Here is a 24218-nt window from a genome sequence, read left to right on the forward strand (position 1 = left end):
AATGGAGAAAATCCAATAGCTGCGAGCAGAAAACTAGGAGGACTTATTCTATAAGACATTTGTTTTTTAATTTAAGGGCAAGAATTCCAGTACCTCTGATCAGTAAGTGTTGCTACTCCCAAACCCCAGGTTAATGCAATGTCACTATGCTGCTCATCAAGAGTTATGTGACCACGTTACCATCATCTAGCAGGTGACTGCCTCCTGAAAAATACCTTGTAACACCACATTTGAAAAATGAACCCAGAAAAACTCATTACAGGAAGTCTTGCATTTGCCAAAACCACTTTATGTTCACCTATTCCTGCTGCTCTATCAACAGTGAGGCACGATAAAGATTATCCTCCACAAATGTGCAGTAGGAAACAGAGCAGCAGTGATAATCCTTTAACAGTGTTTTATGTTTCCTCATTGAGACTGCTCTCATAGAGTGGAGATTCTTGATGTCTGCTTTGCTGTGGCACTTTCAAAATTACAAAAATTCTCCTTCCCTCACCCCTCCAACCCATCTCACCCTGCTGAGCTTCTCTATTATCACTGCTGCTTTTGATCTCCAGTAGCTTTATCATAAAGTGGCTTTAGTTACTGAGGGGAATCTTCTGTTTTCCAGGCACAATGCTCTCAGAACAAGTGCATATAACTGAAATAAAATGAAAGCTCATTTATCTGCCTTCCTTATATCTTCTGTTGAAATTACAGGTTCATCCGGTCAAGATTGGATTTTCTTCTGGATTTTTATTGAGGAGCGTGTAGTTCTACTTTTGTCTTGACTACGATACTATCAAAGTGGATGGAAGAAACATTTAAGACATTAATATCCAAACAATGTGTCACAGACTGAGAAAAATAGCTCATTACTTCCATAAATATCTACTATCTTATCTCCTATTCTTTAGACCATTTAGTAAAAATGTTCTTTGTTATGAAGTCTGTATAAAGCCAGAATTCAAATGAGTAATTAGCACGCGTGTTTGTATGGATTATGACTATTGCTAACTTAAACACATGAAGGGGTCCAAATCATCTCCTTATTTGCTCAAACCTTGATTATTTCAACATACTTCTCAGAGATGATTCAGCTTCAGGGAGGCTATGGGCAAACCCATCTCATGTTGAAAGATGATGTAAACAAAGTAAATAAAATGCAGAGAAACAGGCACAGGAACAGCCTTCCACTAGGAAAAGCAGTAGTGAAAAATAAAATAATTTGTTCAGAGATGTTACTGGATAAAATAGCTCCCTATTATTTCCCAGTGAAGCAGTTCAGTAGTGAAACAACAGCACAAAAAAAAAGATAAAATTGGACATTAAGTTATGAAAAAATGGTACTTTATAGACTATCTGCAGAGTCATGAGCTGACAACCTGAAATATAAGCTGAGGTTATATTTCTGCCTTGTTGTTTTCAACACATGTTCTGAAAAACAAATCCTACAGGAACCTTACTATATTGCCTCTGGAACAGCTCGCTGCTTTGTGGCTGTGGGAAAAAATAACGTTCAAATGTTCCATAAGATGGGAAAGTAACAGGCTTCCCAACAGGAGTTTCCTCATGAAAGATGCTGGCACTGCAGCTGTTACATAATGTTTGGTGGTGGTGGTTTTTAAACTAGTCTCATGTCTGAGTGCAGCATCCTGGCAGGACTGAAGTCAGAATCCCCCAAAAGGCAGGTACACTTTTCAGAAGGACAACGGCCTGGAAGCCGTCGCATGACCTGGCCGACTGATACGCCAGCCGTGTTCTACAGCATTACCACTCCAGCTTCTGTTCAACACTGCTTTAATTATACCACGGCTTTTCAGATTTTTTTCCTCCTAATCTCGCTTTGGCACTATTTTGCATCAAACCTCCTTTGGAAGCTTTCTCCAAAGTGCATCAGAACAGCAACATCCATTATCCACAACCCAGATTCCGAGGAACCTTCTATTTCCTAAGATTACTGTTTTATACACGGAGCGTAATGAACTTTATGTATGTTGAACTGAACTGCATTCCAGCCTAACAAAATCTCCAATTTACACAAATGCATCTGGGACTTAATGTCCTGTTTTACGCAGGCAGCAATATTCTGGTAATACTTTCATACACAAAAAGCAACATTATTATGGACCGAGAAAGATAAGGTAGTAGGATGAGAAACATGAATAGACAAACTAAGAGATAAGAAGTGACTTTTCTTTCCTTCATGTTCACTTAATGATTGCTTTCTGCAGCAGACAGAAGGAGGAGAGCTGTTAATTATATCAAGAATACACCTCCAGGATAGAGTGAGAGGGGGATGCCATGGCAACTGGCAAATGCAACAGTGAACAAAATGGTCACCCTTTGGTAGGAGTGAGACCATGAAAAAGCTCGTCCTCTCGTCCCCTCGATCCTCACCTCCGCCTTCCTCCCCCTTTGTCATCTCTGCTGCATTAACAAAGCATGCAGACAACTCAGGAAAAACAACTTTCTCTGTAAGCAGTCTCTGACGTCTTGATGTGCAGGAAGAAAAGATGAAAATTACCAGCATGTGGGTGGAACAAAAGGGGGGAAACACATGAGGTAGAACTAGAGATTATTATTTCCTAATTATTTAATATTTGACTTATCTCCTCCCAGCCCCAGCAAAGTGCCTTTACAGAAGGCTTTTAGCTCTGTTTCTTGAACAGAACAGCTTGCTACGGCTTTTTTTTTTCTGAAGTGAGAATTCGAGAAGAAAATGCTCTAGACGTTCAAGGCAGTTCAAACAAGTCACTCGCAAGTTTTCTCCCTGAAGAAAAACGCCTAAAAGACTGTAGCTGCAACGCTGGCTGCATTCCACAGCAGAAGGGGAAAAATCCACTGAAGTGCCCTCTAGCTGCATGCACAGAAGACGATCTTTATTCTGTTCCAAACAAAACATCACATTCACTTTAAGGTCGAATGCAGAGACTGGAACTTCACTAGGCTGATGCTCAGGAGTCAATGCAAGCATTTTTCTGCTGAGGTTGTGTGTGGTTCCAGCTACAGGCTGCATACACCAAGCCCATTCCCTGCATTTCCCTAAAATCCTTCCCTTCAAGGCAGCAGTTGAAAGTTAGCCACTGCCAGCACTGGGGAGAGTCACACTGGTGAAAGAAGAAGCCAAGACCTCCGAGAGCTGTTTTGGAACTAGAGAAGGGTGGAAAGCAGCAGCACCACAACGCTGCCTGCCTTTCCTCCACAAGTACGGCTTTTCTATCACAGAGGTGGCAAAATTTTGTAAAAGCAAAGATCACGCTGGCAGCCTGCCAGGAGCCCGAAGACACGGCTGATTTGCATAACCTGATTGTGCCTTTGTGTTTATAATAAATTTACTTGTTTTGATTCTAGCGGCAGCTTCTTCATGAAGCGTCATGTTTAATTAGATCCGGTATTAAAAATTGCTGGAGTTTTGACTGCAGGTTTAGAAAGGGGAAGCTAGGAGAGTGCTCAGAGGTTGGTACCAAGGAGAGGGAGGTGGTGGTCACGGATCTAGTACTTTGGAAGAGGAGAGCAGAGCTACGGGCAAAAGGCAGGATTTTATCCATAAGATCAGTGCGGGAAGAGCTTGAGGTTTTGCAGCTGGAGCAGGAAAGGGGGGGGCTGAAAATTTCTTTTCTCTCTTGCTCTTCAGGGATTGAGTTGGTCCCAGAGCAAGGATTTTTTGGCTAAGGCAGCAGTGAGTCTTAAATAACTCAGCAATGTTAAAACAGTCCCTTCTCATGACATTTAGATGATATACTATATGGTGAGGAGCCAATAGAAACGCTCAGCTGCTACAAAGCTCTCTTTTCCTAGGACTTTCTACATTCAGTTCCATATTCTCAAGGGTCACAGCACAGGACTAGAGACTTAGTGGCATTTTGGAACTTTGCCTTTGAACACTACTGTATTTTTAGAAGTTAAATCTGTGCACTGTGTTGATGTCTGCAATGTTTTAAAGCTGTTCCATGTAAATTCAGTTCTCAGGACTGGTGAAGCACAGTATGCCCTAACGCATGACCAGAGAAGTTTCACTTGTCCTCTTCTCTTCAGACTACCTGTCACGACAGTTTCAACACCAATGGAAGCTGTGATTTTAGTATTAAAGCGCTCAATATTAAGCTTGCAATAATAGAAATATTTTTCAAATTGCAAGTCAAGAAATAAAGTGTTCTTAGATTGAAGCATCTCCACTTGCACTAATGGAATATGTTGTGTATTATGAATCTTCATCCTAGCTTGTGCTGCAATAACTTTCCCACACAGACTTGTCTTTAATGGCATCAGACATCATCATTATACATAAAACGAAGAATTTAATATGACCGACTTTAGGCAGTCAGTGAAGAGGCTTATTAGAAATTCCCTAATTATCTGGAAGCTTCAAAACTGTTTTCTGCTGGCCCTCCTCAGTCCTCAGGACAACACATTTAAGCATAATGCTACGTCAAGGTCAACCTACTCTGCCTCAATCTTTCATTCTCCCTCACCAAGGCCTCCTAGGTATTCAGTTTCCAGGGACCATTAATTTCATATGAAAATCATAGCTGGCGAGACTAAAAATACATCTCATAACTCAGAGCAAAAGCTGACTGCTTTCAGGATCTCTGCAAATCTTTTTAATAACTTTCTCAGACTGAGAAAAACAGAAAAAAAAAAAAAGAACAAGCATCCTTCAAAACGCTGTTTGACCATGAACTGGTCAGATAATTTCTCAGGTAACTTCACGAAGTTAAATACTACAATGACACACTGACCGTTACTGGGCAGCAGTTCCAATACATTTGATACTTACCTGTCAGAGATCTTGCTCTCACTAAGAGCTTAAAAGGAAATGCACAAAGAGAAGAAAGACTTTCAGTCACACCTGCTCTCCAGCCCAGCGTGTTGCACAGCCTCACAGATGCGTGCCAGCACAGAGGAACACTTACACTCACCCCACGGCACAGGAAGCAGCAGCCACCGAGGAATCAGGCTTACTTCTAGCAGCAGTTCTCGTTTAGAGGTGCTGACTTAACTATGCTATGTTCTTACACCGTGACTCACTGCCATGTCTCCTGGAGGTATTATTTTAAACAAGAATAAATCCAGAAAACCCCAACATCACCACAACCCGTAAGTTCAGCCAGAACTACACTTCTTTGCTTCCCTCAGATAAAAACAGCCCAGCAGGTGAGACTAGAAAAAAGTAAATTTCAGCAAGTGGACAAAACCCATTTCCCCCTAACAAAATGAAATTCTGGCCACCCCCTGTCAACCAAAGAAACTTTTGAAACTGCAAAATGAACTTGGCTCAGTACCTGTTCAGTCTATATAATATGCAAAGTAAAACAAAAACGTGGAATGGAGCATTTCATGTTTTCTTTATTCTTCCTCTCGTTCAACTCCTGCTCAAGGATGCGGTTGCACATCACTATGTCATCCCTGCTGCTTCTCCTCTTCCCGATCAAGATCTGCACTGTGCACGGACGGCTTCAGAAGAATAACGAGGCACTGTACAAACACAGCCTATGCTGCCACGGTCCAAACTTTCCCAGTTGCGTGACTATTCCCTCCATGACTTTAACAGCATAAAAAATTAAACGTCTCTGGGATCACAACCTCACTCCTGACAAGTCGCTGTTTGGGGTTGTACACCCTTTATGGAAGTAGCCACAGTCTGAACTAAATCTAAGCAGTGTCTGGAACTTTACTTTTATTTTACTTTATTTTTAAAAAGAGTGCAATAGGCTAAAGAGTACTTGGGTCAATACTACAAAATGGGATTGTTTGAGAAGGCATTTGGTTAAATCCACAGCATACATTCATTTAGTCACACAAAGTCTCAGTGACTTCAACAAGAACAGTTGAATACACAACAAGCAGCAAAACTGAATTCTCTGAAGGGTGGAAATGGAGTTTTCTGTCCCTGACGTGAGAAGGGTACGCTGCCACACCATGCATGATCTCATGACAGAATAACTGAGATCTCTGTTGAAATGTCAATTTTCAATAGAGAATACTTCCATTCTAACAAGTCTCAAGGAGCACATGAACTTAGCATGGCAAAGCTTTGTACCACCTTCCTTTTCTCCCTTCTTCAAAGCCGGGAGCCAACCTTTATAAGCCACTTCCCTATGTATTAGGTTGACTCTGTAGAAGAGGATGCTTGAGTCCCATTGGCCTAAAACTTGTTAACATTACCTCAGTCACAAAGACCACAGAGAATTTCTTAAATGAAAGTGTCACACTATTGTCAAGCTATTAAAAGGATTAGATCTCATCACAGAAGCATAATAACCCACTTCATCAAATTCCGTTTACTGATTGCCGTATTGTTTCCTGCTTGTGCCTGAAGAGGCGTATAAAAAGATTTCAACAGAGTTGTTAAATATTTAGGTTAAAAACTTTGACTGGTCTGGAAGACAGCTGAAATGCCGTAATTCAAATATCTCCTAATTTAGTAGGAAGTAAAAACTTTCATAAAGAAACCATATACTGTCTGGAACTGTAAAATACAACAACTAGCAGAGGAAGACATATATCAAGATGGGTTTTGTGCTCGCTTTATGTTTTATTGGCCGGCAATTCCATGGGATAAGAGCCTGAAGAACTACAGGCCCCGTAAACCTATTCAAACCATCCAATAACAAAGCACTTCTCTGGCCTGCGGCAGCTTTATGCATGACATCATTTATTTACAGAAGGCGACTACTTGCCAATTTTAAATAAAACAGGATCCAGTCTGTTGAAAACAGACAGATGTCTACAAGAGCGGCTATTCCTGTGTCTCCACGCTAATTCAGTGTGTTATACTAGCAACAGTAGGACAGCCTCACACCGCTAACAAGATCTGCTAGAAATAGACGAAAATGAGACTGCAGAATGTGATAATCTCATTAGTTGGGACTGCTTCCTAAAAGGGACTGCTTACAGGCTTCAAAGTGCATCACATTAAGAAGTACGTTTTATTTCTAGTGATTTAACAGGAAATTTCATTGCCTCCAGTGCAGCTAAATACTAGCTCACCTACTGCATCTATTTCCAGATTAATTTGTGTGCAGGTTTTTCACCATTCTAACATTTTGCTACATGCCTGAGGAACCGCGGTCTTTGCTGGAAGAGCCGGCACAGTAATCACATACCCAGAACCTTCACAAAGGCCCAGCAAGGAACTTGGCTGATACACAGAGCTTTGCACAGTTTTTGAAAAGGTGAATATATCCAAAAAGCAAATAGTAACATTACTTTTTAAACAAGCTTATTGGCAAATTCCTTTTTAAAATCATAAATCACAGTGCAATGTCTCCTATTTTTCCCCAAGATAAATTATTAAGGCTAAAAAACATCTTAACATTCTGAGCCAATATTACTTTGTTAACAAACCACTGTTAAATATCAGAAGGCAAGCAAAGAAAGATTTTCACTACAATACCTCTCCTGATATTTCTGTTCACTCCTACAGTTCAAAGGAAAAATGTTGCTGGTTTCCTGAGGGGGAAAAACTGGAGAAAAATGTTACCTCCATGAAAACCTTAATGAAGAAAAACTCCCTTTACTCTGACATCCTCTGCTGTTATTCTGCTAGGAGATGCACTGTCTAAATGCACATTTTAATTAGATGCACTCGAAGGTAATTTTTACTTCAGTATTAAAAACTGCAAACCTTTATGGATACTCAAGACCCAGACTTTCTACCAAGCACAGAGAAAATGACTGGTTGGCACATCTCCTAACAAATAAAATTGACACCATTTCAGGAAGAAATTTAGTATGCGGGTAATCTTGTACAGAACAAATGCTGTATAATGGTCTGCTCTGAGAGCCTCAGCCTCCTCTACCCTCCTCGATAAGGCAATAATAACCAGTAAAACAATATTCATCAGAATGAGATGGGGAGAACAAGTACCTAGAGATTCAAGGGAATGGTGCATGAAAATACAAAGTTCATGCACCAATAGAAGGCAAATATTAAATGGAAACAAACAACAACAACAGATTCTGAAGGGTTTCAGATATTTCACAGAAGACAGAGAAATATATGATTTTCCCAGAGCTGCAGAATAGACAAGTCTAAACCTTGAGGCAGGAGCTGACCTATGGCCTCAGTTTCCTGGAGCTCTAATGGGCAGAAAAACCTAAAAGGAAGGCCTTTAACTCTGTATAGCATAGGAGGTTCACCTTGCAAGTTCTTCCTGTTATTAACCAGTATCTCTAATGCCATTGTGCTTTAGATGGTTATATGACAAAGGCTAGGTTAAAGAACAGAGGCGGTGTCTGGTGATGGGTATCAGATTTGCTTCATAAAGTAGAAGAATTATCTGAAAGTTTAAGAAAAGTATTTGTTTTGAAAGACAGGTGAATTAGGTATTGAAATCCTTTTCACATTAAGACAATATTTAAATTGCTAGCGTGAGATGTGCCTCCTCAAAAGGTTATGTTTTTGTACAGCAGAGACAGCTGTATTTTACAGAAGAAAGGCCTCAGTCAAATTTCAAAAATTGAGAGAAATGCTTAAATACACTTGTTGTGCTTCTATTGTTATGAAAATTAGCACATAGGCAAGTGATGGGGAAGCAGGTAGTTTTCCCCCTTCTGCAACCATAATACTTTTTTTTGTAGCTGGCAATCTGCAATGCATCACGTTGCTATCTCTAGGGCAGCTAGAGCCATGTATTTCTCATACACTTCTACGGCATAAAGCACACAATGGGAAGACGAAGTTATGGGAGATGATGGCAAAATGAAATATTAGGCAAAACGAGCCACTAAACACACTACTGATCCATTTCAGTTTTCTTCTTGGCTTAATTCCCCATTAAAGACTGACAATAATCATCCCTTTAAAGCTCTCTAGTTGTTTGCTGGAGAAACCCAGATACCACAAGCTAATTCAAACTGAGTAACGTAAATGAGTTAAAATCAGAGCTATTGATGCAAGCTGAAAGAAAAGATATTTGGTACCTCCACAGCAGGGTGCAATGTCAGCAAGGGAAGAGCTGATGAGGTTGTTAGCCCTTACGGGATCAGAGAGAAGTAATTACCATCCATGAAATGCTGAGGAATGATGTGGACACTCAGAAGATTGCAGCGTGCCATAAGTATTTCAATTTGAAGATTATTTCATGCTTTCAAAAAAGCTTCTGGACATATAAATTCACCTTCAAGCAAGACCAACAGTAGTAATGACCCTAACAAAAGGGATGAGCTTCCTCCAGTAACATGGCCCCACCTACCCTTAGATAACAGTACAAGAAAAGTAGGTATTTCTAACTTCTGCAAGCACTCACCCACAGACTTGACTTTACAGCCAATATAATAAAAGCATGTTACAAGTAACAAGGACTTCACAGAGCTTACCTGTTTCTGTGCTGATGTTCCCATATGCACCTGGCAAAACTTGACTGCCTGTTCAAGTGCTGCTTCTTCATCCACCTGAATAGAGAATCACAATTAATGAAGTCATAATTACTTAGATCATTTACAAATCCAATTACATTCAGATGAAATGGGGATGTGGAGCGTGGTAAGTGGGAGAAGCAGCACTCCTACAGCAGAAAAGCGATCTTTAAATATATAGTCCTGAGTAACTAAAGATACACAACTCTTTTTAAACTCAAACTAACATTCAGTATGAACAAACTCTACAGAACTGGTACTAGGGCTCTTAAGTGATTTCAGCAATTTAGAACTGGGTTCTTGAGTTCCAAAACACAGAGGGGCTTACTCCCCCCTTCCCAGCAGCGCTCTTGTCAAGAGAGTGGTTCTCTGGGAGACACTTCTCTCTTCAGCTTTTGAACAGATACAGGGCCAACCTTATACTGCTTGGTTTGGTGATTACTGTTACTCTCTAATAATCTCTAAAGTCACCAACAGAAATTACGATGAACAACAGAATGCTTTACCTGTTTAATCAGCATGTACGTTTCAGACATGATCTTCTCAATTTTACCCAGGTCATAGGCCATAACTTTCTGACCTTGCTGCCATACCCGGTAAGCATCAAGTAGAAGTGTTTTCCCAGAATCTACATCCTCAAGTAATTTCCTCTTCCTGCTGGATCTCTGGACAGGTTCTTCCGTAGGTACTGCTTGAACCGCTCCTTTAGTTGCCTGCTGCTGCTTTGAGCTGATGCTTAGCTCTTCCAGAGAAAGTTCTGCAGTCCGGCTCTCTTGAGCTCTCTCTTTTGAGTTCCTGCCAGACTGAAGACGGTCTGGCTCACCACGTTTACATGAAGAATCAATTTTTTCAGGGTCATTGGAATATCCATCGAAATCCATAGGCTCAACTGAACCAGGCCTAGGGAGCTCTTTAATTTCCTTGTCATTCTTGTCATCATGTTCCAGTATGTCCATAGCATTAGGAATTTGTCCCTGGGTCACTTCTTTTACTCCATTTTCAGTACTATGTACTACTCCATCCGATAAAGCTTGCTTTTTGGGAAGGACATCTTTGCCCTCTTCAGCACTAGTTTTATTAGAAACGTCTGTTGTCATCCTTCCTGAAGCAAGGTTAGAAGACTTGGAACTCTGATCTTCTGAAACCTTAATAAAAGAAGTCATTCTTCTCTGTTATTATTGAAATCAAAAAGCATTTCAGCACAGCTATACTACCATGAATACTGACAAGAAGAACCTTCACATTACTGACTCTGCTGAAGAAAATATATTACTCCATTTCCATTCTTGTTTGTTCCTGAGAATTAATTAATCCAAGCCACAAGTCTTATAATTAAAGTATTTTAATCAGTTAAACACCACAGAGAAATCAACAGCACAGGCTGAACCAAATCTGCAGTGATTTTTTTTTTTTTTTTTTTTTTTACTGAAGTCTACACTATGGAATCCCATTAAATGAAATCCAAGGTTTTAGTAGCACAAATTTTATTTTTAATGTATTAAAATCAAAACTGCATCTGTTCCTTTGGCAGCTGCAGATCAACCCCAAATAGCAGAATCTTTCCTTTGGTTGCTCTTGCATAACTTTCTTATTGTTACTAGACACAGTATGCTAAACTCTGCTATAATATTTCAGTTTTGTACCTTTACTTTTGCATTGGACCAGAGACAGAAAGTCTCAGTACCCATCCCTTTGTTCAAATATTGCTAATGATACAATTATTCCACCCTGATTTATGAACTAACTGTATTTCATACAGACTTCCCCTTTTCTTACAGACATTTTCATTAAGTTCCTTAAGACACTGCTAACTTGGAAAACGCATAGGAACAAGTTTTTCCTTGAATGTATTTACCAAAAAAAACACAAACTTCCAAGTTCAGTTAGGTTAATCTGTAAACTGATTAGTCTCTAAATGACATTTAGAATTGGCAGGCATGCAAAATCCAGTTGTCTGATTTTGTTTTGTAAGAGGAATTGTAGATCATTTTAAATGAACATTGCAGTAGACTCCACCTGAAAATGCAGTAATTCTTATATCCCATGTAATTACTATTATTCAAAATTTAAGGTAGAGTCAAATCAAACTTACTGCAATCCGTTTTCAACCATTATATTTATTACTGAATTTCAAAATCAAAAAAGAACAATGCTGGAAAGAAGTTTTCTGTGTAACTGCATATAAACAAAAGGTATTCAAAGTGATGCTAATGTAGCCCTTCAACCTCTGTAGATATAAGGAACAAGTAAACTGAATCTAGGAAAACCTAATTATTAAATCAATGAGCATCACACACTCTGCTGCCTTACTTGCGTCAGATCGTTGAGCGTGTCCTCCAACACCTTCACTGTAAGCACGAAGGCTTGCTGGGCCAGAACCTGGCGATCTGCATCACGCAAGTACTTCCTGTGCCACAGTAAAAGAGGATAAATGAAGCTAACTGCCAAAAGTTATATGACTTTATAAGCAAGTACCAGGATTTAAAACAAAAACTATTTTAAAATATGCTAGAAGAAAACAAAAAGATATTATACATGAATATTGTATACAGAAATGTGTACATACAAACTCATTAAATGTAGCATTTTAACCATGTTTTCCTCCACCTCTCCCCATAGTAATCAAAGTAAGACATGCATGAAATAAAAGATGGGTAGCACAAATGTAGGGAAGGGAAGGGGAGAAATGCAAACACTGCAGAGTGAAGGAGACAACCACAATTACGGTTTTCTTTTATCAAGCCTTTGGTGCTCTTCAAATACTAACTTTCTATTCAAAACTTTCATAGAGAATTAACTAGTCACACAACACTATCTTGAACCGTCAGGCGATTTTCATGTTCTGGATAAACTGGGCATGTGATATTAAGGATATCAGCAAATCCTCTTCTCATTGGTCTTATTAGTTATTTTTGAATCTAGATTTTTGGAGCTAAAACACTGACGTGCTAATACATTTTTTCTATTTAGTACTGTAAAAACCTGTCATTCTAGCTGTAGGACTTACTCTACAGCTACATTTAATTTACAAGAACATGGCAACTTCACAGCATTATGATGCTTTAGACCACTTTCAAGCAAAATATTTCCAATCAACGCTACCCAATTGAATTTGATAGAAAAATGGTTTTCTATTTCAGAATGGGATAGTTTTAATGAGAGGGCTAAAATCAAGTAAATAATTTTGAAGGATACTCTTTGGTCAACAAGATGACATTTTTAATACGCATTTTCTCTCTATAATATTACATTAAGTTAAAAATTTTTCTTTCTCTTTCAGACAAAAGACAGAAAAATTTGACTCATCATTACTTCTGATTGTTGTTGTTGTTTAGGTAGGGTTGCTAAAGGCACATACCAGGCACACCCAGAACATTTCTAAGTCCCTACAATGATTGCAGTTCACCATGGCTGGCATTGGCTGATCCAACATCAAATTACTTGTTTGTTAAATTCAGTCTAGACTTATAAATAACTTAATATTTTTAGTACAACTGTGGGCTTGTTTAGAGCAGAATTTAAGCCTTCTATGGTCCAGTTCTTCTGATATGTTAAAAGTCAAATATTTTTGGCTTCAAGTTTGCTGAACATGTGGTGACATATTCCCAGATATACTATGATCTATGCAAATTCACATGCACTCGCATGAGAAAAATACATCAAGAAACCTTCAATGCCTCCAACTTATTGCCATCAGTCATTCAGGTCAATTTCTCAAGCATTTGCCAGAGACTAATTCCAACATTTCCCACTCAAACAACTAGAATTTTACCTCGATTGCTTCAGTATTTTCTGTAGATGTTTATTTTTGTGTTCCCATTGTATGAATCTGTATATAGTTCATGTTAAATGGCTTTTTTTTTCTTAATTAGGGTTAATACAATTAAAATTAGATCACCCCTGAATAGGATAAGCTTTTTAAATAGCATCTGCTGCGCGTAGCCACATAACCATTGTTCAGTCAGTCAGGGATTACAGGAAGGCAGGATGCCTGGGCCGTGACCTCTCACTGGACAAGGCTCTTACGCAAGAGGCCATCAGAGGGGTGCAGAAGTCGCGATGCTCTGTTCCACCAGGGAATCCCTTCACAGGGCAGAAAGCCTCTGGAAGTCTGGTTAAGGCAGATGCATTTCTCTTGAAATGCAGAGCAGCCATGCAGAGAAACTCCAGGCTGTATTCTGGAATCATAACCCTGAGAAAATTTAACCATTGTTCCACTATATTCCCATGGAAATCTGTCTGAGATGGTTTCCTAAAGGAAAAATGTCTTTAAATAAAATCCTGAGTTGGAAGGGACCCACCAAAGATCATCAACTCCAAAATACTTATACAAAGAACAAAACATAGGCAGAATTTTACAAAGTAACAGATTAAAAGAAATATCTCATACTTTCCCTGATCGGGGGTCCTCTGTAGCATAGATGAGACTTTCAGCAAGGTGTTGTAATCCTTCAGCTGTGACAGCACGTTTAGCAGTAAGACTATAGAGCGGTTCATATGAGATGCAAAACTGCCCGGGCGGTCGATTTCATCCACGGGGATGCGCCAGATGCCCTGCAAAGAGAGGAAAAGAGGAAAACTCTAAAGAAGGATGCAGATGAAAAGGACAGAAAGCTTAAAATATGTACCTGGTTCCTCCGCGTAGGGATTTTCAGAGGGTCAGGGACAAACTCTGCAGTCTTTCAAATAGGGAGATGTGGATTTAAGGTCAACTGATTAATTCCTGCCAGTAGCAAAAGAGTCTTGTGGAAACCTCAGCACACCTTTTAAATACGACTGAACTATTCTCAGAAAAAAAGCAAGCAAAGCCTATATTATATTGGGACTTTTTGTTAAATGTCTGTGAGCACACACCCTAAGCTAAAACTCAGCTACCATAAAAAAATAAGTAACTTAAAGCAAATTTTCCATGCCTGAAACCTGCAACTCTTGTCCAGCCAAAAATCTGTAACTAAATGTGTCAGGAGCTTGGTTACTGCCTTGATACCATCAGTGTTCACCTTGGCACTAACCACCCTGATAGGAAGAATCAGACTCCTTAGCTGTATCCATTTTCCAGTGGGAGATTCAAATGCTTGTGCATACATCCCGAGCCTCCTAATTACATTTCTGGGACAAGGGAATCTTTGGGGAGCAAGGCTGGAGATGGACAGAAAACACAATTTAATTATGGTTAGTCAGCTCAGATTTTGCAATGCCTAATAGGTTTAAGGAGTTTTTTTTTCCCAGGTGTTTAATATGAATGCTGCCAAACAGCTAGTCAACCATATTTGAAGAATGCAATTTAAGTAATATTATACTCGCATTTTGGCATGTACTTTGTATTTTGTATTATGGCCATGCACCAAAAACCTGCTGTCACATCAGTGCAAACACTCCGCTCACTTTGCTCACTTCTGAATTTTTTCCTGTAGCAGCTCTTTAAGATGAAAATCCTCTGGTCATATACACCACTTTGTGACACTGCAGGAAAGAATAGCTGCCTTGATAAAGAGTATTGGACTGAAAATGAGTTCTGCCTTCCAAGCCTGGTCAGAGAGCAGGATATACAAATATTTACTCTTTTATCCTTGTTTAAAGGTCTTGCTTTGGTATTTTTAGCTTTATTTTCAGCGTGAGCAGAACTCTTCAGAACTTAATACAATGTGGAAACAAAGAAAACGAACACTGCAATCACAAGTGACATTTGACCACAAAAGAAGCAGGTACATAAACGGCCTGCCTGCAAACCCCCCTCCGTCTTCATAGAATCTGTAGTGCTGCTCCATAGCACGTATAGGAATGTGGGGAGGTGGGACACCACAAAGAAAAGCACAAATATCAGGAAAAACAGGAAACAATAGGAAACAATTACTTCAACTCAATATAACACAGACTGTTCTGCCAACTTTTTTTTTTTTTTTTACTTTGGCTTTTCCTCCTGCTCTTGACTTACTCCCTAGTGATCAGAGACACCCATTTTTGTCCTCTTTGTTCCCTGGAGCTCTCTTTACAAGGTGCAGCTTTCTTTTTCCATGAAGTTCCTAAAACCTTGAAGTGGTTGACCCCTGAGGCACAACTGTCACTTCCCATCCCCAGCTGCTAACACCCACAAGTACCTTCCATGGCTTGGTGGCAAAGATTTTATCTGCTCAAGCAGCTTATTGGCCCTCACCTAGGTACAGTCCTTGGAGCAAACAGCTGTGTAGAACAGCACAAACTTGAGGCTTTTTCTCCCCCAAAAGTACACGATGATTTTACTTTTAGGCTACAGATGAACATGCACATTCTAGAGCAGATATTTTTTTGCTTGTCTGCACATATGTAAACTGGGCTTCCGCCAAATCCTAAAACAACTGAATGCTGCATAATGGCACCATGTGCAACAACTTACTTAGCCAATTTAACTACACAAAACAATTTACGGTTGACTTAGATGCATACTGAAGGAATGGAAAACAGCCAGCGCGTAGGTTCCTGGTCTTTTTCAGCATCTCATCCTTTATTTGAATTAGGCAGATCATTTGGAGTGAGTTTCAGGATATCGCTTCTGGAATCAGTTGAAAATAATTCTGCAGATTCCACTTACATGTTCCATGTATATGTTTTAGTAACTCGCCACATACCAAAGATTATTGATTTAGAAGTCTCCATGCACCACTTTTCTTTAAATTGAAAACATGAGGGAGAAAACAGAGAAACGGCTCTGAAGTAACAGGTTTAGTCCAACAAAAAACTTTCAGAAAGGACTAACCCCACATGAAGAAGGTGAACCTCCTCATACCTCAAGCCTTCAGGTTCTTCATGTAAACTTATCACAATTCATGCTATTTAATTTGTGCCAGCAGTATTAGCCATGATTATAGCACACAAAACCCTTCCCTTTAACTCTGAGATGTATTTTGTGTGTGTTCAGGAGGCGATTTTGATAGGCCTGGATACATACTGTTACATGAGAAATTCTCAGTGGGATGTACCCTGCCTCTGCTACCACAGAAACTGTAACAATGCAGTAACACCATTTGCAATGATGGAATACACAAATTGCAGCCAGAAAAGCCAGCGAGTGACAACGTTCATCTGCTACAGAGAAAGCAAGTTGCCTATTTTGGGGACAACTGCTCTTTCATCCTTCTACAACGCCAGGCGCACTGCAAGAGTTTTAAATAAAACATTTTAAATTTCCTTTAACATTGTCGTACAACAGAAAGTCTGATTTCAAAAGGAGTCACCAACTTGTCATGTATTGACTCGCAGTTTTACAAATGCAAAACAGCAAGAGTACTGTCCTGTTACATACCTGCCCGTTTCATGTGCGGCCTCAAGCCAAAAGCAGAAAGAAACCTGCCATTAGGAGCTGGAACAACATTCATTCCACCCACTGTGATTTTATTAAGCAATATGCAAAACAATTACGGTGAAGTGAGTTTTTCAGAATCTACTTCATAAGCGATATTGAATTCTTTTCAAGAATGCAATTTGAGCCAGAGGCTAAAGAAACATTCTCATCCAAACCTTTGCCAAAGAGAGGTTTAGCTAATCCCACCAGACATATATTCTTCCTTACCAAGTATCAAAAGCCTTCAAGAAGAGTATTTTTGAATTAAGATGAAATTCTGCAACTTTTTATTTTGTAATGGCTTAGGCCATTTAAAAACATTCAGCTTTTAAACCAGAACTTCAGAAATAAATACAACTGCAAAGCTCAAAATGAAATAACTGGGGAGGAGACTGGAAAAAGTTATTCAGTTTGACTGAAGTTTTCGTATCATCATTTGAAAATTCCGATTTGCTAGCAAAGTATCTTGCTTGAAAGTACAAATGCACAGGAGTGCAGATCCTTGTGACAAGCCTCTGCGGTTCCTTACAGAACTTTTATTACTGATTGTTACCACTCAGGCGTCTTGACAAAACGTCTCCAAGCCTAGCCACCAAATGGATTTTACGTCCAACACAGCTCTCCGCAGCGCAGCTCCTGTTTGCTGGCCGCCATTCCTGCAGCTGAAAGGTTCTCCTCCCTTCTGCAACAGCCAGCAAGGCTGTTTACATGAAACTAGAGGAAGGAGAGAGAGAGGCGCTTCCAACTACTCCAAATGCCTCTCAAGATCCAAAACGTCAAGCTGCTTTCCATGCCTTCCTGGCTAAGCAAACATTCTGTAAGAGCTGGGGGGCGGGGAAGCAAGCCTGATGCGCGCTGCTAGAAGAAATACATCTGGGAGTAAGAGAAAATTCTGCAGATGACTTCACGTTGAACTTTACATTAAATCCGAAGCTGAATAATGAATGACCTCGTACAGGATATTCCTCATGACACTTGTTTCAATTTTTTCAGCTTGAAACTTGCTGTACAACTTCCACTTGCAGAATTCCAGACCTGGGAAGAAGGGTAACAAAAGGACCATGCTGCACAGTCTTGTCAGCCTGCACTACAGCAATAGAGGATACTTTCTAGCTCAGTCACTGAAAATAGAAAGGAAGGAAGTGCTTATTATTCCTCTACACTGCTAACTTCAGAACTTGAAGGGAGGGGATTCCCTAGGGTTTAGGAATGCCTCCCCGAAGAGGAAAAGCTGACAGCTCTTAGCAAAACCCAAACCTCTCTGGAGAGAGCTGCCACTGACACTGCAGAGTTTTAGAGTAAGCCATTTTCTAAGCAGAGAGAAACTTTCTCAACATTGCATGATTTCTCTCAATGAAATGGAGCAATGCTAGTCGTACTTCAGATGATCCAATTCCCATGTAACAGGCAAGCACATAAAACAACTGTTGCTGCAAATAAAGGCCTCCCATTACTTAGGACTCGACTCCCAATTTATTAAAAGGCTCCCAGAAGTGCAAGTTGCACCAGTTACACCAAACAAGTCCACTGCTGCCTTCTGTAAGTGACCGAAGCAAAATCGAATACTTCTTTGACCCAGTATTTGTCAGTCTGAGTAACGTCCTAACGTACCAGTTAGTAACACAACAACCTCCACAATATTTTAAAATCAGAAGTTGAATTAGGCTAAGTTGTATAATCCCTGGAAAGCTCACCTTCCTAAACATAAGCATTTATAAAAATATTTAACAGGGTCAAACACAACATACTGGAGCACTACAGGCTTTCCATCTAGGTCAACGTAAGATCTTGCTCTGGGGACCTGAAAAGGGAAGGCACATGGCTCAAGACCAATGGTTTCCACATGCAGGAGTCTAAACCCGACTCTTCTCAGCCAAGAAAGCAGAGCACAGATGCTCAATTAAGAAAATCCCCAGTCCCCTCTGTAGGCACTGCTTTATTTAGTGCTCAACTTGGTACAAGTGTGTTTGCCTGACAGCCCATGACTTCCTGCTAGTGCTGAGCGCTGCCACTGAAAGCTCCTCCCCGCCCCCCTTTTTAGCAATTTACTAAACCACCTCTTCTCATCCAACCTTAGCATGCTCCATCTCTCTTATTATTTTACTTTGTCACCTGATCTGGGCTTTTCTTCTCTTCCACAGACAATTCTATTATTTGTCGTCTTCAACTCTTCTCTTCATTGCTATTCAGTATGTAGGGGAACAATCCCACTTCTGTGAGCAGGAATGCAGGTGGATACAAAAAACTAAGAAATGAAAGCAGTTGTATTCACAATATTAAAATTATTATTAGCTGCAGGGACTTGTATTATCAAGAAAAAAGAGGAACCTTCTGTGAGTAACTTACAGAGCCAATGCCAGAAAATCTTACAAACTTTCACAGCATTTAAGGATCATTCTTCTTGTCTGCTGTTAGTCCTGTCCACATCGCCCAGTAACAAACTAACAAAAATAGTATAATGATAGATAAATGACATCTTAGCAGCCTGAAAAGGCAAGAGAAATAGAACAAAACTGAAGCAACTTCTCTTTAAGAAGCAGAACAAGATTACAATTCCGAGGCTACATGGTGTATATGTAAATACATATTTAAAAACCACACACATAAAGAAGTGAATAAACAAGGCGTATGCTTTCTGGCAGAACTGTGGAACTCTGCAGCATGATTTTAGCAAGACAGCAGCACGAAAAATGGTGACAAATGAAAATGTTCCGCATGCTCTGATTATCATATGCTGATAAAGAAACGCAACAGACAATTTTCACCCCTCATTTCTCTCTACAAACTGTAACATCAGAGCCTCAAATTTAAGACTTTTCAATTTCTAGAACAATCACTCTACAATTGACACGACATTGAATTGGTTTTAACCCTATGAAAAGAACACCTGAGTTGTGCCTACTTCGAGAGACTATTATGGGTGAGCATGAGTCAGGGACGCGCACAGATGAGGTAGGGAAAGGGAGTCATTTCCTCGCTGAATAAGCAATCATCTAAAACCAGAAGTGCCTTGTTAAGATGGTAAGTTACAAGTTCGGTTAGAATCAGTGAAACAGAAACTGAGGTCTACAGATAGCCTCTGCAAAACATCGGGTTTGGCCGTTTGCCAGGCAGCAGCTAGAGGTTTGTGTTTGCTTGTTCAATAGGCTCGAGGAGTTTTTTACTCACATTTCCCATGTACCACCTGATTGCACAATGATGGCAACACAAAGACAGACAGACACAGAGATACAAAAAGAAAGAAAGCATCCATTCCACTCCGTGGCTACAACAGAAGGAAATACAGAGAAGAAAGTGAGAAGGAGCAACAGGCCACTGTCTTCACAACCCCTGCTTTGAAGGTGCAATTCTGTTCAAGAAGTGACACGGCTGCGATGCCTCAGGAGGTCTGCACAGCATGCCTCAGGCAGACATCACCCACCTGAAAACCAGGGAACACAGGAGGAGAGCGCGTCGTACGTCACCATCTAGATAATGAAGCCTGCTCCCCCTGCTACTTCTCCACGTTAATGTCACCAGCACCAGTGGAGCGTATTTCCCCAGGGTACTCCAGGAGACAATCCTTCGATTCTTTGGTTTAGCACTTCTCTACTCTGCAAATCTGGGGTGCTAAAGGAGACGTGGATTTGAAGATACAGCTGCAGAACATTTTTTTTTCCCTGGTACCTACATTAAAAAGGTTCCCTTTTGTATAGCAGGACAACTCCTCAAGCTGAAGCACCAGTTATTGATAAAAGACTTCTGGACGAGTGAACTATGCACATTTATCATTTTTCTTCAGCTTTGCTCCAGAAGTTGCCTCCTTTTACCAGGTGCATTTTAGGAATGAGAGAAAGAGGGGCTGGTTAGGATAGGACTGAAATCAGCAGCAGTAAGGATCATCCCCTGGGTCCTGCAGCCAATACAGGGGTTTTCAAAGGAGAGAAAGGTTTGTTAAAGGGATGCAGATGAGCAGAAGTCATCCAAAGATGTAGTCAGGCATTTCCATCCAAAAGAAAATGCCAATGAAGGAGTCTGGTCACCTGTTTTGGAATTTCTGATTCTGCCTCCGTTAACTCAGTATCTTTTTGGGGGTACATTTTGGTTTACGTCCCATCCCTGTTTGAAGGAGTCTGGAATTTTTTTCTTTGGGAGGGCATCGAGCATTGAAACAAAAAAAAAATGTTTCTGTACCTTCTAATAAGCAAATAGCTTGATGCAGAAACCTAATGAGAGGATATGAAACCCTTGGTAAGAAAGCTCCTTACCAGGATTTTGCATTTCTTTAGGCATTCTCAGGGGCCAGACGCAGGAAGATTTCTTTACCACCAAAATAAACTGCAGAACGCATCTCAAGAGTGACAGGGGTTCTGGTTCTGCCTAACAGACAATCTGTCGTTTTAAGAGTTTTTTTCTGCTTAGATCTTTCCTGCGTATCTGCTACAACGAGACTGCCTGGCATCAGATGCAAATGGTACTCTAATGAAACAAAGCTTGGTACAGTCTGTCCATCTCCCTGGAAGGGGGCAGGCCCCCTGCAGACATTATCAAACTCTCATTTTTCAACAGCACATGGGATTAACGTAATCTAACTTCAGATGTCTATGATATTGTCAGATGTATATGGCTATATCGCCTTGAAACCTTTTCCAGAGAGAAAAAGGCATTTGGGGATGTGTGGCTCACCTGAGCTATTACAGGCTCTACCTTAGGATGGGATGAGCTACACTCTAGGAACAACTGTCTTCACTGTTTGTAAAGGATGTCTGGAGGAATAAGTCATAAAAGACAAATATTAGGGGAGACAAACCCCAACTGGCAAGTCTACAGGAGGTTCTGGTCCCTATCAGTAGCATGCTCAGGTCAAGCCCCCATTCATTCTTTTTCCTAAAGGAGCTGCTGCAAAACCAGAAGAAAACTGGGGCTAACACAAGGCTGGGAAAAGCTGGTGGTTCCCCGGTTCCAAACAGGGAGATGAGAAGTTTCAGGGCTGTGAGATTATCACCTAGACCTGTACACTTCTGTCACTAGAGTGACCATCCCCATCTCCCCAGAGGTTACAAAGTAAATAGCTATTAGCCGACATGCACTTTAACTGGTGTTAGATTCTAACTGGGGAGAGTTACCTCAAACTAATTTTAAGAGCCCTTATCTGTACCTCAGAAATGGCTTCAGACCACAGAACTACCAACTTTGCTACCTCCGGTAACACCCCGAGCCTGTGAACCTAGTGCATTATATCGCATTGTTCTGACAACATTCGGCCTTAAATGAATGCAAGAGTAGCACAGCAGAACAAAGTCTAGGAAAGAAGAAAGATTAAAAATACCCAGCAATATAATCTGGGGACAGAAGAGTAGAAGTCTGGAGCTAAGTCTCAAATGCCTCTGTCCAAAAGTTAGCCACTCCACTCCCCTGAGAATAACAACAGGGTAATGCTTAAATGCAAAAGAAAGTTAAACGTCAGAGAGATGTTTGAAAGGATGTGGAGAATGATGCAATCTGTGGAACCAAGAGCAAGGCAGCTGCTACAGAAAAAGGCAACAGATTTTTCATGAGAACATCAGCTGATTTTCAAGGTGAACGGATGTGTGCAGCAAAGGAAAAACACTAAATCTCACCCACTAGCCTTACAGGTAGGTATCTAACGGTGCCTTTCTCCCAGCAACCTGCACTGATTCACTTTCATCGTCTAGTGAGTTATACATGATACTACAAGCAAAAGAGGACACAAACTTCCTAACATTGACTGGTACGCTGATCACTGAGGCTCAGCACATTGTTAATGTAGAACTATGAGGTCCTCAGAGATTCTTAATGCTGAAGCACTGCAGTGAGGGTCTCCTTGTACAGGATGATGCCTTTAGTATTTCAGGCTTGAAGGATTTCACACGATTTGAAGAAACACATATTCACCTACTCACTTAGTGAAACATCCAAGTTCTAGACATGACTGTTACTGGTTACCCCGTACACAAAACGGAAGTGACAATTCTTTTAATAGTCTAGTGAGTCTTTAATACAAGACTCAATGGATACTGAGTTTTAAGCTACGTTGTCAGAGTGCTGAAGTGTTCATCTACCAAGACATTCACATTTTCATGCCAAGAAAAATTGCTCTTCATTCCCACATCCCTTCCTTGAGAGCATACAGAATGCCTAACTCCTGCCCCACAGGTGACATCCAGAAACTCTGCACTGACAGCAGTGTCTCTCAGCTTTAGACTCTCTTCTGTGTAATGACACACTGAAATACCAAGATAAGAAGCTACAAAATTCAAATGTTTGAAAAATACTTCAGCATATTCATGCGGTGCTTCAAAAAAGTAGCAACATCCATCTGTACGTTTTACAAATATATTGACAAGTTAAACTCAAAAATCTCAAATAATACCAAAAACTAGAGCGTATCAGGTTAGCTCAGCACTACAGAGGAAAACACAAGCACTTCAGAAAAAAGTACTGGTCAGGCACCTGACCTGCTCCTCCTTGTCAGCACCAAACCATGGGAATATATGGCGTTAGGGGATGCTGAAAGAGATCTTTGAGTCTGAAGGAACATAAATCGAAAGGTCCAGAGGAGACTTGCTATTGGTTTCCATCACAGTTTTTGAAAAGAGAAAACCCTCTGAAGCAGTACTGTGTGGCAGCCCACAAAATACAGATCAAGCGATAACTACTTACCTACTACAGAATAGCCTTCAGCTTAATTTCACTTTCACTACCATTAAGTTACTTAGAAACGTTCTCCTTATTGGTACCTCTTGACTAAGATGCATTGTTTCAGACACGAGTATCTCTTATCTCAGACCGTGTCAGCCAAGTCATCCAACTCTGGGGGACACTTCTCTGTAATCTGTTGGGCATAGCTCTTCATAGCTGTCCTGGTGAGTATGAACAAGGTGGGTACTCCACCTCTCGAGAACGCTTTGAGGTGATGCAACACAAACCCAAGCAGACCTGGTGTATGTACATGCTGCAACCTGGCCAAGCAAGAGCCATGCCATCATTAAGAGGCAGCATAATGAAATAGAGTAATGACTGCCCGTGGTTCGGTACTGGTGATGGTATATCCAATTTTTGTTATAGAGTAGTTATGACCAGACTTGTGTAGTAGCTTACGAGCTACAGCCTTCAAAATATACATAGGTGGGAGTTTGTAGCTTATTTAGGAACAAGTTGAGATTACAGAAAATGTTAATAAGTTTCACTGAACAGGCTGTGAAATGATTTACAAGAGAAAGGGAACTGCATATTGGACCATCAATATTTTTTTTAATACTGTGAATATAAAGAAATTCTCTCAACCAGTAGAAAATACCAAATGCCAAACGTATCAGTAATTGTACTAATAAAATTATACTCAACTGTTTACTATTAGCTTTTAAACTCTAAAAGGATTGCTGGAAAACAAGAATGGCATGTTCCATCACCAGGTGGCATCTTGGTATATCCACACAATCTGGAAGCACAGAGAAATACTCACGCCTTCCATCCATGTCAAAAAAAAATAAAGCTGAACCGAACAAAAATTTAAACACTTCAAATGTTCTGACAGAGGAAAAATGACACTAGAAAC

The 24218-nt window shown here is 40.3% G+C and overlaps 1 protein-coding gene across 5 annotated transcripts in view; it reads right to left on the reverse strand.

Moving 5' to 3' along the window:
* CABIN1 (calcineurin binding protein 1) overlaps window positions 1-24218 on the reverse strand; it is a 108842-nt gene that overhangs the window by 18517 nt on the left and 66107 nt on the right. For all 5 annotated transcript variants that reach the window (XM_035341132.1, XM_035341130.1, XM_035341131.1 and 2 more), the window contains exons 32-35: window positions 13733-13896; window positions 11653-11749; window positions 9849-10487; window positions 9304-9378 (exon numbers count right to left, since the gene is read on the reverse strand). In XM_035341132.1, the coding sequence (XP_035197023.1) occupies window positions 9304-9378; window positions 9849-10487; window positions 11653-11749; window positions 13733-13896 (975 nt within the window). The remainder of the gene's footprint in view (window positions 1-9303; window positions 9379-9848; window positions 10488-11652; window positions 11750-13732; window positions 13897-24218) is intronic.

Source organism: Oxyura jamaicensis, chromosome 15 (genome assembly GCF_011077185.1).
Source record: "Oxyura jamaicensis isolate SHBP4307 breed ruddy duck chromosome 15, BPBGC_Ojam_1.0, whole genome shotgun sequence".
NCBI classification, from domain to species: domain Eukaryota; kingdom Metazoa; phylum Chordata; class Aves; order Anseriformes; family Anatidae; genus Oxyura; species Oxyura jamaicensis.